Below are 11,102 nucleotides of genomic sequence, written 5' to 3'. Positions count from 1 at the left end.
ATGAAAATGATTCTCTGCCCAGCTTTGATATTCTGTGATTCTATTTGGAAAATAGTGAAGCCAAACATATGTAAGCAGAAAGAAATGGTGGCTTAATCGTGATTTTTAAAATTGCCCCAATTAAGGAAATAACTGGAATGGAGAAAGTCCCCATGACCAAAACAAGGAAATCAGATGAGCCTCGGGGACCAAAAGACAAGCTGGAACCTGCTCCTCACATTCCTTCTGAGGGCAGCCCAGCCCTGAGCACAAAGCCCTCAGTGGAAGTTTTTTGAGGGGAAATCCTGGAGGTGGGGGCTCCGCCCATGGAGGTAGCTAGTTCTGGAGAGTCCTGCCCCCAACAGAAGCAAGCTGAGTTCCTGCAGAAGTAGGAGGGGCTCTTCCTTGGAAGAAGGGGGTAAGAAAGATGTCTCCATCTGTTTGGTATGTGATCTAGCCATCTGAGCTAGGACACCAAACACAGTTTCTAAGCCCTGGCCTTGCTCGGTGTTCCCACATATGAAATGAACATAATTTATAGGAAAAAACGTTTAAAATCTACTGAACTCTTAAGTGCCCAGATTACCTTCAGCAGTCTTATCAATGACCTCATTTTACCTTTGCAAGAGTGAGATACTAATTTCATTCAACAAAGGAGAAAACTGAGGAGAGTTAAGTGACTTACCCAGTGGAGCATTTGTCAATACTATTTCCAGGAAGTCAATGTCTCAAGATTATATCCGGGAAAGTGCTTTGTGAACTATTAAATGCAATAAAGTATAAGGATGTGTCCCAAATTCATGCAGAAATTATCCAGAAGCAACATTCTGATGAAGGAATGGGCTTTCTTTTTTTTCTTTTTTTTTTTTTTTTCAGGGTTTTTCCCTTTGTTCAGCACCCACTCATTTTCTTTGTGAAAAGAGGAATCTGGTGAGATGTGATTGCCAAGGTCACTTTGGCTATGGCACATCAGTGACTCAGAGAAACAGAAAGCACCAAGTGAGGGAGAGTGGAGCCTCTCGGTCACTGTTCCCGTTCCCACTAACCCGGGGCATTCAGCCACCCTTCACTGTGGGGAAGCCAGTCCACCTCCACCCTCTTCCCTTGTTCAGCCCCATTTGAGTCTGAGAGAACCTGTGGAGTTAAGACCTAGAGATCTCTGGCAAGCAAGTATCCACTCCTCCAGCCCATACAAGCCACAGCCCTCAGCTTGGAAGGCAGTGGCTGAGAGCCACCTCCCCCCAGTTTTTAACTAGTGTTTCAATCTTGAGGGGTAGGCATGGACCATAGACACAGGGGCGGAGGGGGAGAGGGCAAGGGAGGTTGAAACATTAGACTGTTTCCAGGGTAAGACACTGAAGTCCTGGCCCTAGCTATTTGCTTTGGGATATACCAACAACTCCTTCCTTTGTTATATTGTTTCAGTAATTTCTGAGGAATTGCAGGAACCTGTTTGCCTGTGGGCTACCCCACAGGGACCTTCCAGCACACTCAGTTCACATAAAAGAAAGTGAATGACTTAAAACAAGGGATAAGTGTAAAGGAGACAAGTTGTCAGTTTTTACAGCTAATAGGAAGGAAACATTTTTAAAGCACATTACTAGTAAAATATTAGAAAACAACCTTAGCGTGCGCACACACAGAGTCCCAGCATAGGGCTCTCTACAGATTCACCATAAGGACGTGTAGGAAGATCACTCAACCTCTCTCAGAGCCACAATACTCTGGGATTCAGTAAATTGCTAAGGGCTAAATGGGAATAGTACCACCTGCTTCCAAATAGGGCGAAGGTTCAAAAGAGATTCAGCTCCTGAAACAAACAGGCTCCCTTCCCCACTTAAGAATTCCTGATTAGAAACAAGCTAAGGGTGGTCCCCTTTCCCAAGGACTGCACCTGGTTCTAGCCTCCTCCCCAGCCCCACCCTCCAGCTGTGTGAGGGAGGTTTCCAAATACCCTCACTTAGAAAACTCAGTCATGGCACCAGCCTGCTAGTGTATCTCTGCTGTTCACCAGAATGGAAATAGAAAGTGCCCACTCCTGGGGGGAAAAAAAAGTTATGATTTAAAATGAGAAATCCGAGCCGTGGGACATTAGACAAAGGAGAGTAAACTGACATAAATCTAGAGCGAGTTTTCACCAACTCCATCTTTTGTGCCTTTCCCATGTTTTATTAAATTCGTGTTTAAAAAAAAAAAAAACAATCACAGTAGCATTATCAAAGACAACATATGTACAAACATTTTACAAAAGAAACATTACTAATGTCATCTGTAACAAAGACGGGCTGAAGGCTAGACGCGGAGTTTCAGGCCCAGTCCGCCCTTAGGCAGACTGAAGTGTGTTCAGGCCACGGAAACAGACTTCTTTCCCAGGGACAAGTGCGTGTGGCCGGCCAAGCAAACGGGGGTAAATGCAGATGCTACCCCGGCCCAATCAGCGATATCCTTGTCAGGAAGGCCGTGTGGTAATCAAGTAACTTAAACCCAAGACTAGTGAAAGCTCTGTTTCCCATCTCAACGCACGCACGTAAGCCTTCCACACCGATGGCGTCCCTTGTCAAGTTGCTGGGCTGTCGCACAGACACTGGATTCTCACACATCACCCTCTGCCAGGGAAGGGATTGTAGAAATGCTTCCTTCAAGACAGAAGTCTCCAAGGGAAGCGACTCCCATACCAGGATCTATCGAGTTGGTGGAGTGCGCAGAGAGACAGGAATTTGGTGAGAGAAATGTCTCCTTTGGGCCAAGAGTCAAAAAGGATGAAGACTCCCTTTGGTCTGGGAGCCCTGCAGCTTAGAATCCCGTACCCCATCCCGCCCCCGCCCCGCCCGTACCTACAAGCTGGGCGCGTTTCTCATCTCCCCCAGTTCCTTGAGCTCCACCTTCCGGTACTTGCCGGACCTCCGCCGGTTGGTGATGACCAGGACGGCCACGCCGGCGACCAGGGCCAACACGACCACCACGATGACGGCGATGAGGCCGCCGGTGAGGCGCTTCATGGAGAACTGGGGCGGCTTCTCGTCCAGGTAGTATATGAGCGTCCGCTCCACCTGCAGGGGCTCGCCGCGCACGCTCACGTCCAGGCCGCTGCGCCCCTGGAACAGGGACTCGCCCTTGACGTCCCTCTCGAAGTAGTAGGCGGCGTCCGCGATGTCCACGTCTCCGGGGCCCTTCTGCGCCGCGTCCTGCCGCAGCTCGATCTGGATGGTGGGCTCCTCGTAGTGCACGGCCTCCAGGAACCGGGGGCGCAGCCGGTAGCGCTCGCGGAAGAGCCGCCGCAGCTCGGCGTCCAGGTCCGAGTGGTTGAAGGCGCGCGCGGCCGGCCGGTGGCGCAGGTCGATGAGGATGTGGTGGGTGCGCACCAGCTCGTCGCAGCGCAGGCTCTGGTCGCCCTTGTCCGTGCGGCGCACGCCCACCGAGTTCACGCACCAGCACACGGCTGTCTGGTTGCACTGGCGCGCCTTGAAGCGGCCCTCGGGGTCGCAGTCCGGGTCGTACAGGCCGTCGTTGTCCACCAGCGCGTGCTCGCTGGGGCGCACCAGCTTGCGGCCGGCCTTGGGGGCCCCCATGCGCGCCTTGAGCAGCAGGCACTTGGAGGTGAGCGTGGAGCAGTCCACTTCGAAGCCCGAGCCGATCGCGCGGCACTGGCAGCGGCCGCCCGGGGAAACCCGGCTACACACGGTCATCTTATTGGTGGGGCACGTGCAGTTGTCCTGGGCGGCAGCCAGGCCGGTCGCCGCCGCCAGGAGCAGCAGCAGAGGCAGCGCGAGGCCTGGGCCCCGAGTCATGGTGGCGCGAGGTGCGCGGACGGACTGGACGCGGGCGGGCGGATGGACGGACGGCGCTGGACTCTGCGGGACTCAGGCTCCGAGGTCTGCACCGGTCTGTCCCGGGCCGCTCCCTCCCGCTCTTATACTCCACCGGACCAGCCCGGCCGGTTCCTCCGCCAGTTCACCCTCTGGTATTTGGGTGACACATCTCTACCTTCCCTCCCCCTCGCCCCGTCCGAGTCCTACAGAAGCTATAGCCCTCCCAGTGCCGCCCGCGATAGGATCAGGGGAGCCGAGGCTGCCCCCGCCTCCTCGGGACCGAAAGCCCCAAAGAGGAAAACCGATACTCACCTGCGGGCTGCCCGGACCCGCCTCTGACCGGATCCGCCTCACCTAGGGCGGGGCCCGCCCTGGCCCGGTTTCTAGCCTAGAACCTCTGCGACAGGCAGTTCTCCTGGGCTGGAATTCTCAGGGATTTCATTGAAAAGCAGGACCGTCCCGCCTTTATTCCACCACCACCACCTGTTCTCTCTCCCTTTCCCAGCTCCTCTCCTACTTAAGTTTTTTTCACTACCTGGCTTCGTTCCCCAGTTCTCACAATAGCAGCCATGTATCCTTTACAGTTCCCAAACATTATCTCATCCTTTCCTTAGTCCCCACAAGTATGGACCATCTGTCAGACCCATTTTATAGGTGGTGCAGTTAAGGCTTGGAGACAAAGCCGTCATATCCTGGGAGGGGGGTCCTTGCTTCTCTGCCTGGCTGTTAGGAGACCTTAGAAGTTTATGGAAACCCAGTGGAGCTGATCTGAAGAAAGGTTAAGGATCCTAGAAAAAAACAAACCAGGTGTTCTGATGTCCAATGTATAAGAAGTTCTATTAACCACTTCTCCCCTCCCCACACACAAACACAATATTTATGCATGTACTCGATATAGGGAGACAAAAAGGAATAAATTTTTAAATGAACCAGCAAGACTACAAGAAGTTCTTTGTACAATTTGATTCTAAAAGAGCAAAGCATGTCTTTTCTTTTTCTGTGTCCCATGTAAGTAGCTGAACCACTGCACATAATGAAAGAATGGGGTCTGTGAGAAATGGCTTGTCCACCACTGTGTGACTCCTTTAGAGGGATGGAGGGGTTGCAACCTCTCTCTCTCTCTCTCTCTCTCTCTCTCTCTCTCTCTCTCTCTCTCTCTCTCTCTCTCTCTCTCTCTCTCTCTCTCTCTCTCTCTCTCTCTCTCTCTTTTGAGTCATTGGGAAAGTTCAGGGTTGCAAAGCTTTGGCATGATTAACAATAATTAACAGGTTATAATTATTTCCAGCTCCTCTGTCGAAGCCAGTTTGTTTATACTGTATGTTTGGAACTTAAAGAACACTGGCAGTAGCACAAGGGTGTCGTTTAAACAGGAAAGCCACCCAGGCCTCTGCCCCATTAATTTTCAGGCAATTCCTGAGGGGGTAGGCTGAAATATTCTCCCTTTGCTGATAAAGCAGAAACATGGTGAAGGGGAGCAATTTCTTACCAACAAGTATCAGGAGCTGTGGGAACACTTTGCTCTTTGTGTGCACTGTCTCTGTTCGGGTTCTTAGCCTGACCAAGTGTTCCAGTTCCCTTTCCTCTTCCCTACCCCCAGAGAAGGCTTTCTAAATCTCAGATCTGTCCCTGCAGCCTGCAGACACAGGGCGGAAGGCGCTCTTGGCACCTAAACTTCATACTGCTGGAGTTAGCACACAAAATCACATATAACTTTGCACAAGCTACCCAGCTTCTCTGTGCCTTAGTTGCCTCATCTTTTAAATCTATACTAATAAAAGGGTAATATGCTCAGACCAGGAGATCTTCCAGATGTCCTTTCGGTGATGGGGCCAAGGCAGAGGCAGTTAGGGGCAATCAGGCCAGGAGGGGAGGGCCGTTGGGGGCAAGCAGGCTGGCAGGCAGAGTGGTTAGAGGGCAATCAGGCAGACAGGCAAGTGAGTGGTTAGGAGCCAGCAGTCCCAGATTGCAAAAGGGATGTCCACAGGGACCGGGCCTAAACTGGCAGTCGGACATTCCCCAAGGGGTCCCAGATTGGAGAGGGTGTAGGCCGGGCTGAGGGATTACCCCTCTGTCCGCCCCCCTTCCCCCCCTGTACAAATTTCGTGCACCGGGCCACTCCTGGGGATAATAAAAGTATCTACTTAATAAGGGAGGTGTGAATGTTAACCTAGGTGCCTGCTTAGAACAGTACCTATTCTAGCAGTTTCTGCTGTTAATAAGCATAGATAAGAGTTAGCTGGGGTCACGAGTACCACCATCACCATCATCACCATCTTCATCTTTCTCCGGTCTTCCTCATGTTTTTGAGCCTTTGGAAAGCCACCTACTTGACTCTTCCCTTCATTATCTATTTATTACATAAATGTGTTATTCTATTCATCCCTTAGGGTCACCTCCTGAAAGCCTGCCCTGGTATGTCCCTATTGCAGTCAGGGAAGTGCTCCTTCTCTGTGCTTTCCTAATTCCTGCCACACACCAGAATGGCAACACTCACTCATCTGCACGTCTGCCTTCCCATCTAAAATTGAAATAATAGCATCTGTCTATGTCATAGGTCATTCTGAAAATCAAATCTGAATACATAAGATAGTAGGTACCAAAGATTTTTAAACTGTAAAAATGTTAGGCTTCATTTTTATTTTTTTAAAACATCTGGGCTGCCTCACTGGTGTGGCTCATAAACCAGGAGATCACAGTTTGAGTCCAGTGAAGGTATGTGCCAGGGTTATGGACTCCATCCCCAATTGAGGGCATGCAGGAGGTAGGCAATCAAAGATTTTCTCTCATCACTAATATTTCTATAACTCTATCCCTTTCTCTCTCTAAAATCAATAAAAATGTTTTGTTTTGTTTTTTTAAAAAAATTATGTTATTTTCTCACTTTTGCAGCTACTGACTAGATAGCCACAATCCACTATAGCTGGTAAAGCTACCTGCTTGATATTCCACTGGGTCCCAGGCTCACAAGAGGAAAGCTGCTGGGAAGGGTTTTCAGGACTGAGGACTAGACACAATATTGTCTCTGATTCCTTAGCAAGGATAGCCCCAAATGGCTCAGGCTAGTGCTCTGAGTCCTCCAGAGCTCTGCCTTTTTCTATTCATATTCAGGATTGGGAGAAAACGGATAAAGGATCTTGTCCTCAATATCCTCCATGGAAGATGGAGTGAACCAAAGATGACTACCCTACCCCACCACTTTCTTAAATTCTGTGGTTTTGCCAGGCTTTCCCCAACACTCACATAAACATCAGGATGCGTTTATTATGTATGCATAGCCCCAGCTCGGATTCTCCCTCTCCCTTTATCTGGGCCCTGCCTAGGTGTGCAAAATATCCCTGTTAGCTTTATTTTTATTATTCCATTTTTAAATATCTGATGAAAACATTCCATAAACTTGAACTTGTCAAGGGTCTATCAAGGGCAGTAACCACATCTGAGCGTGGTAGCCCAAGCACAAGCATATATTAGGCACTTGGTAATGTTTATTGGGTTAATTAACAGGGAGCTGTGCCTGGAATGTTGCAGTAGCAATATCCTTTTCCTAGGAGTGTTCTTGTTGACCCGTTCAATACTTCTTTCCTTGTCTGTGTCTTATCTCTTACAGCACCAACAGACCTATATCCCCACCCTAACTTCCCCTCCAAACACTTAATTTCAAGAGAGACTGGGTAATAATACCCCGAGTGTTATTTTTGTTTTTATGCATGACCCAAAACTTTTATCAGCCTTTTGGCTGTAGGGAGGAAGGATGTGGTTTGATGAGGCTAAGAGCAGACAGGGATCCTAGAGTAAGCAGTATAATGTGGTTAAAAAATGGACTTCGGATCTAATGAGATTTTTGCCTCGAGTTCTAGTTTTACATCATTCATTCATGTGGGTTTGAACAAGTTACCTCACCTTTCTGAGCCTCAGTTTGCTGAATTATAAAATGGGGGCAATGCCCTAACCTGTTTGGCTCAGTGGATAGAGCATTAGCCTATAGACTGAAGGGTCCTGGGTTCAATTTCAGTCAAGGGCACACTCCCAGGTTGCAGGCTCAATCTTCAGTGTGTGTATGTGTGTGTGTGTGGGGGGGGGGGGGGGGGCGGTTAGCGAGTAGGGGGCACACAGGAGGCAGTCAATCAATGATTATCTCTCATTATTGATGTTTCTATCTCTCCCTTCCTCTCTGAAATCAATACAAAAAAATAAAATAAGATGGGGCAATAATGCCTACATTTCCCTAACATCTGTAAAAGGATGACTTCCCATCTTGTTATTAAGAGCATGCTTCCCCCCATTGAACTTTATACTTCACCTACTCTTGTGTTCTGTTTTCTGAACTGATGTTGATTATCTGATTTCCTTTGGTATAAGACCAATATCAACACATCAGTTTTATACTTAAGGGTGTGATTTACAAAAACAAAAATAATGTGTTCGATTAGTAAAAAAAATAATACTTACCATCCATAATTACTTTAATGATTCAAGATAGACAATAGAAAATACTCAACATGGTGTTTGGCAAATACTAAGTAGAATTAATCTGAGTGATTATTATCAGCCATCTCAGGAATGTGAGGACACTTTGAGATCATTACAGGCTTCTGCACAAAGCAGGTGACTGTGGGGATTGCTGAAGGTCAGGTCCAAGGATCTGGACATTAGAAGGGGAAATGCCCGAGAGCCCTCATCATCCCAGCCCCCAAGATGCAGGAATATGGAGACTATCTACATCCCATGTGTCAAACACAAGGCCCGCGGGCCAAATCCAGCCCGCCAGGCCTTGCAATGTGGCCTGCACCACGCTGTCATCACTGCACTCCGCTGTCAGTTTATGACATTGTCAGTTTATGACTGTTCAGTAAACCATTCGGCCCGCGATTTAGGCTGGATTTTAGATTTTGGCCCCTTCTCTGATTGAGTTCGACACCCCTAATCTACATGCAGAAAGGGCCTTCACATTCTATTGCCATTCTCTGCTGAAATCCCTGCGACAGCCCTGGGAGCAGGCAGGGAAGATATAATTATTTCTATTTTACAGATGTGGAAACAGAGGCCTTGGGAGGGGAAGGGAAGGGCTTGCTCATGGTCATATGCTTGTAAGTGGTGAGGCCAGGCCTAGAATCTAGGTCTCCTGACTGCAGATGAACATCTATTATAAATGAACAAAAGTGGGAAAATCTTGAAGAGATGAAGAGGTTAGAGCCTCATCTCATGTCCCTATGCTTTTCTTCATTTTTCTTTCTTTCCCTTCGTTGTACAAATAATTTTGGAAAGTTATGGCTTCATGAAGAGCAAACAATAGCTAACTGAGTAGGGCACAAGAGTGAGGCCACTCCTGAAAACTGTAGGATCTATGCCATTAGCCACCAGTTCCCCCTGGCTTCTCGTTGTCTGCTTTCCTGCAATGCGGAAACTGTTAGAGTCTGTGCTGCCAGGTCAGGTCCTCTGCTTGGTTTCCTTCCTTGAAGAGCAGGGACAATGGTTACGTCTCAGAGACATTGTGGGGAGAGTCGGTGAGGGAAGGTGTGGGAAGCTGCTTGGGCCTGGTAGGAAGAGCCATCACTCTTTTGTCCGACCTGAGCATAGTCAGCTTTAGCCTCTGTACGGAGCAGCTGCTGAGACAGGGGACAATGCCACCGAGATAGTGGGCAGTCAGAGTGGGAGGTGGGAGCCGAGAGCAAGCAGGTGGCCCTACAGCTGGAATGCAGGAAATGCAGAGCAGTGGACTGTGGTGCTAGTGAGCTCAGGACGGGGGAAAGAAGTGCCAAGAAATGGATCATAGGAAGAATGGGAAGTCAGCCTAGGGCTGGGGTCCAGGGGTTACAGAGAATAAAATAAATAAGGGGCATACAACTCTATGTTCTGTGTTTTATTTCTTTAAAAAGTGTGAATCAAGTATCTAAACTAATAAAAGAGCAATATGCTCATTAGGCTGGGAGAACTTCCGGACATCCTTCTGAACAACACCATGATGGTTGGGGCTGAGACCGAGGGGTTAGGGGTGATCAGGCAGGCAGGCAGGTGAGCAATTAGTAGCCAGCAGTCCCAGATTGTGAGAGGGATGTCCAACTGCCAGTTTAGGGTCAGACATTTTCCAAGGGGTCCCAGATTGGAGAGGGTGCAGGCTAGGCTGAAGGACACACACCCCTATGAATGAATTTCATGCACTGAGCCACTAATTGAAATATAATAGAATTCAAAAGAGTCAGGGATTGGATACACTCTCTTATTTGACATTATTAAAATATTTATGATAGCCCTGGCTGGTTTGGCTCAGTGGATGGAGCATCACCCTACAGACTGAAGGGTCCTGGGTTCTATTCCAGTCAAGGGCACATGTTCGGGTTGCAGGCTTGATTACCATTTTGGGGAGTACAGGAGGCAATGGATCGATGATTGTCTCATCATTGATGTTTCTATCTTTCTGTCCTTCTCCCTTCCTCTCTGAAATCAATAAAGAGAGAGAGAGAGAGAGAGAGAGAGAGAGAGAGAGAGAGAGAGAGAGAAATCAGATACATCTGTTTTAAAAAAAATATGATAAAAATTTTTAAATCAAGTCAATCTTTCCAATTAAGTTTTGGAGGAAGTATTTGGGGTAATGTTTCTGTTTTTGCTTCTATTTGTCTTTTTTCTTTTGCCACAGCTTCTATTATTAATATGAACTGCCATTTGTTGAGTGCCAACATTGTGGCAGGCAGAGGGGGGATTAGAACCCAGGTCTGATGATAAACATTTACAGTTCTATGACAGTTTAGCTTGTTGCTGAAGAGTAAGCCAGAGTAGGTCTAAGACGTTGGGGTGGTAAACTGGATGTGGCTGGAGTCCGGGCTCCCTGAAGAATGGAACCTCTGATCTTCTCACTTTCTGGAAAGACAATAGTTTCTCTGTTTGTGCTTGCTCATTGGGGTGGGGCCCAACTCAGCTTTTCAGCAGAGGTTGGCCGTGGCTTTGGCCCTGCTTGGTTTTTGTAGTTCATCAAGATCTGAAAAGTGACAGCAATTTCCCCCGATGGTTTCATTTCAAAATCTCCCATTCACAGCCTTCTTGTCGTGGCTTCCTTGTCAAGAACTGCACACATATATGGCCTCCCTCTCACTCTAGTCTCTTCCTGGAGGAGGAGGTGGTTTCTTTCCCAAGGGCCAGCAAAACACTCAGCAACTTCGTAGTTACTCTGTAGTTAATCTCACTGGCCCTGGCAACGTAGGAGGAGAGACTGAGAAATCTTGTCACAACATCCAGGAGGCAGCCACGGTTCTCGCACCCCACGTCAGTGAGTCATGGCGCTTCCTTCGCAGAGCTGGCCAGGGGATGTGTGACGCCCCACAG

The 11,102-nt window shown here is 48.4% G+C and overlaps 1 protein-coding gene across 1 annotated transcript; it reads right to left on the bottom strand.

Moving 5' to 3' along the window:
- Positions 1-858: 858 nt before the first annotated feature.
- Positions 859-3,980, bottom strand: TACSTD2 (tumor associated calcium signal transducer 2). Its single transcript, XM_084872401.1, has one exon. The coding sequence runs from the start codon at positions 3,765-3,767 to the stop codon at positions 2,814-2,816; it is 954 nt and encodes a 317-aa protein (XP_084728527.1). The 5' UTR covers positions 3,768-3,980; the 3' UTR covers positions 859-2,813.
- Positions 3,981-11,102: the final 7,122 nt, after the last annotated feature.

This window comes from Pipistrellus hanaki (genome assembly GCF_964339955.1).
Source record: "Pipistrellus hanaki genome assembly, chromosome: 2".
Classification (NCBI taxonomy): domain Eukaryota; kingdom Metazoa; phylum Chordata; class Mammalia; order Chiroptera; family Vespertilionidae; genus Pipistrellus; species Pipistrellus hanaki.
Note: the sequence above shows the minus strand (reverse complement) of the source record. Positions and strands in the feature narration are given on the sequence as shown.

Excerpts from the sequence above, each read along its gene's own strand:
- TACSTD2 (XM_084872401.1), bottom strand. The coding sequence starts at position 3,767 with ATGACTCGGGGCCCAGGCCTCGCGCTGCCTCTGCTGCTGCTCCTGGCG.